We start from the raw sequence: 2,601 nt of genomic DNA, 5'->3' as shown, positions 1-2,601 counted from the left end.
CCCCCCCACCTCACCCCAATAGCCCAGACTCAAAGACAAAAGAGAAAACATTAAAGTGGAGAAAAATTAGTTGGAGTTGTGCGCAAATTCAGCCGGGGCTATTCACGTCGTCATCTCGAACGTGAGTCATTCCTATGAATAGAGGATCCCCCCTCCCTTCCCCGCCGCGCCGCTACCTCGTGAGTCCACTGGTCTCCGAGAGTTATGTTCCCCACCTCTGCATCTAATACACCTCCCACTCCGCAAAATTTTTTTTTTCTTTCTTCAAAGCAAAGCAAACGTCCTTCATCGTACGCGCACTCTTTTCCGGCACTCCCCCTCCCCTTCCCCTCCGTTCCCCCTCGCCGTCACTTGCCCAACTCGCGCATTCAATAAATAGAATTTATATATTTTTTTATTAACTGTAATTGGAGAATGAAAATGTTAACGAGAAAGAAATGCAAAACGATGAATAAAAAAGCGAACGATGAACGATGAATTGTTATAGAAATGAATATTGATTAAAAAAATAGTAATCTTTGAGATAAAATTATGAAGATGATTATGATAATTGTTATTATTATTTTATGGCACGATTAGTGTTATTAGTGCAAATGTTAGTAATTGGAGTGATAGAGTTGAATTTTTGTATCGGAATTCACGTGGAATCGAAGATTATGTGATTTGTTATTTGGAAAGAGTCAGAGTTACCTTGAAGTTTTCGAATGTTTACTGAAGAAACAGGCGTTTGGAATTATGTCCTGATTTAAAATTTGTTGTTTATAGCTGCCAGTGGATAGAGACGGTTTTGCATTCAGCACAACGTCTAATCAACGACGCAAATTGTAGAGGTTTTTTTTTCTCTTGGATTGGAATAGGAGACACGTAAGAAGTGAGGGAATATGCATCGGCACCACGTGTCTTGCGATATAGTTTTTTTGTCTCGCGCCTTACGTTCGCTTCGCGCTGATTTAATTGGAATTTAATGTCACAGCATTCCGGGTTCGCTCTACATTGAATTCTTTCGACATCGGGGCAACGTCGTTGGAGAGAGAATGGGGTTTTGGGCGGGTATCTCCGAAAGTAATCGACGTGGCGAAATTTTGGATAAGAACTTTTTTGTAGAAAATTTCAAGAGCTGCAAAAAAGGTTTTAACGATATTTTCGCTATCTCCAGTGGTTTTCGAGATTTTCATCAAAAACTGGAATTGATTTTTAGTGTTTAGGAGAGTAAATTTGACTCTTGTTTTAGTTTTTGATAAATATCTCGGAATCTGAGAAAAATGTCGAAATATTCACCTCAACTTTTTTTGTAGCAAATATCAAGAGCTAAAAAAAGGTCCAAACAAATATATTTATACCTCCATCAGATCCAGAGATATCGCACAAAAACAAAAATTCATTTTTCTCGTTTTCCAGATTTGAACGTTCATAAAGTTGCAATTATCTGAAAAATCTCTAAATCCAGGAAAAAACCGCAGTATTCATCGCCCCTCGTTTCGTATCCACTCTCAAGGGCTCCAAACCCCTCATAACAATTATATCAGTTCTATAAAATTTGATGCCGTCGAAACCCACCCAGAAAAATTTAATTTTTTTTTTATAAATATATTTTAAAAATATTTCAAACTGGCCCAATTTATATAAAAAAAAATATATAAAAAACACGGTTTATATATTTTCTAAAAACATGTTTTGATCCGTGAAAAGCCGCGGAAAAGTCCCATCGAAATCGAAAAAAGCGACTCACCGATAAGAAGCGTCGGCTCCCGGTGGTCCTCCACGAGTGCGGTGATAACCAAAAAAAGTGGATGCTGCACAGGTAGATGTTCCAAATCCGCAGTGCAATCGTCATAAAGCACAACCTCTTTGTAATGTCGTTTTCTCAAAATATCCTTGCCCTCCCGTGCTGTTGCCAGATCGGCGAGTGTGGCTTTTCCCATTTGCAACCGTCTCCTGTTGAATCTGTCCGAGCAATTAACATTAATTGCCCCCCTCACATGATTCACATTGTAAACAATGAAGGGCCGACAGTCGAGAAGAACGATGCTGTCGGGCTGGACCTGCAGACGTCGCGCAAGCTCATCGGGATCGATAGTTCTCGACTGATTGATGATCAATTGTCGTTGGAGTGTTGTTCCCTCGTTGCAGGGACTCGTCGGCAGACTTACGGTCTCCAGTTTGCAGCGTTTGGGTGCCGTAAGTGACGATGAACCCGGGTAGAGGCTGCTCTGGCGATGATAATGGTGATAATGAAAGTGATAATGATGGAGCAGGTGATCGTTGTCACCTATGTCAATGCTGTTTGTGCTACCACCACTGGCACTTGTGGAACAACCATCCTGGGTACTACACTCGGAGGATATTGTTGATAATGTTGGTGAGGTGGGTGTTGTTGGGATAAAACGATCGCACGGCGGTCCGGGCTCACTCAGACTACGATTGAGTGCGAGCTTTAGGTTGTCCCGGGGACGTCCCGCCGACACCGGCTCACAGCACACCAGGGTCGACATTGGAGTGACGTCAATACCAGTTATAGAGAGGCCAGACGGCGATGATACTGAAGGGAGAGAAGGAGAAATCATTCAGGGGTTTTTTTTTCACCGATTTTTCGATTGGGGG

The 2,601-nt window shown here is 41.9% G+C and overlaps 1 protein-coding gene across 2 annotated transcripts in view; it reads right to left on the bottom strand.

Annotated features, from left to right (window-relative positions):
- Positions 1-2,601, bottom strand: part of LOC107041323 (dual specificity protein phosphatase 10) — a 34,994-nt gene that overhangs the window by 24,565 nt on the left and 7,828 nt on the right. For both annotated transcript variants that reach the window (XM_015261819.1, XM_015261820.2), the window contains one exon: positions 1,730-2,539. In XM_015261819.1, coding sequence (XP_015117305.1) covers positions 1,730-2,539 — 810 coding nt within the window. The remainder of the gene's footprint in view (positions 1-1,729; positions 2,540-2,601) is intronic.

Source organism: Diachasma alloeum, unplaced genomic scaffold (assembly GCF_001412515.2).
Source record: "Diachasma alloeum isolate Michigan unplaced genomic scaffold, Dall2.0 Dall_scaffold_00362, whole genome shotgun sequence".
NCBI lineage: Eukaryota > Metazoa > Arthropoda > Insecta > Hymenoptera > Braconidae > Diachasma > Diachasma alloeum.
This window is presented reverse-complemented; position numbering and strand designations above follow the sequence as displayed.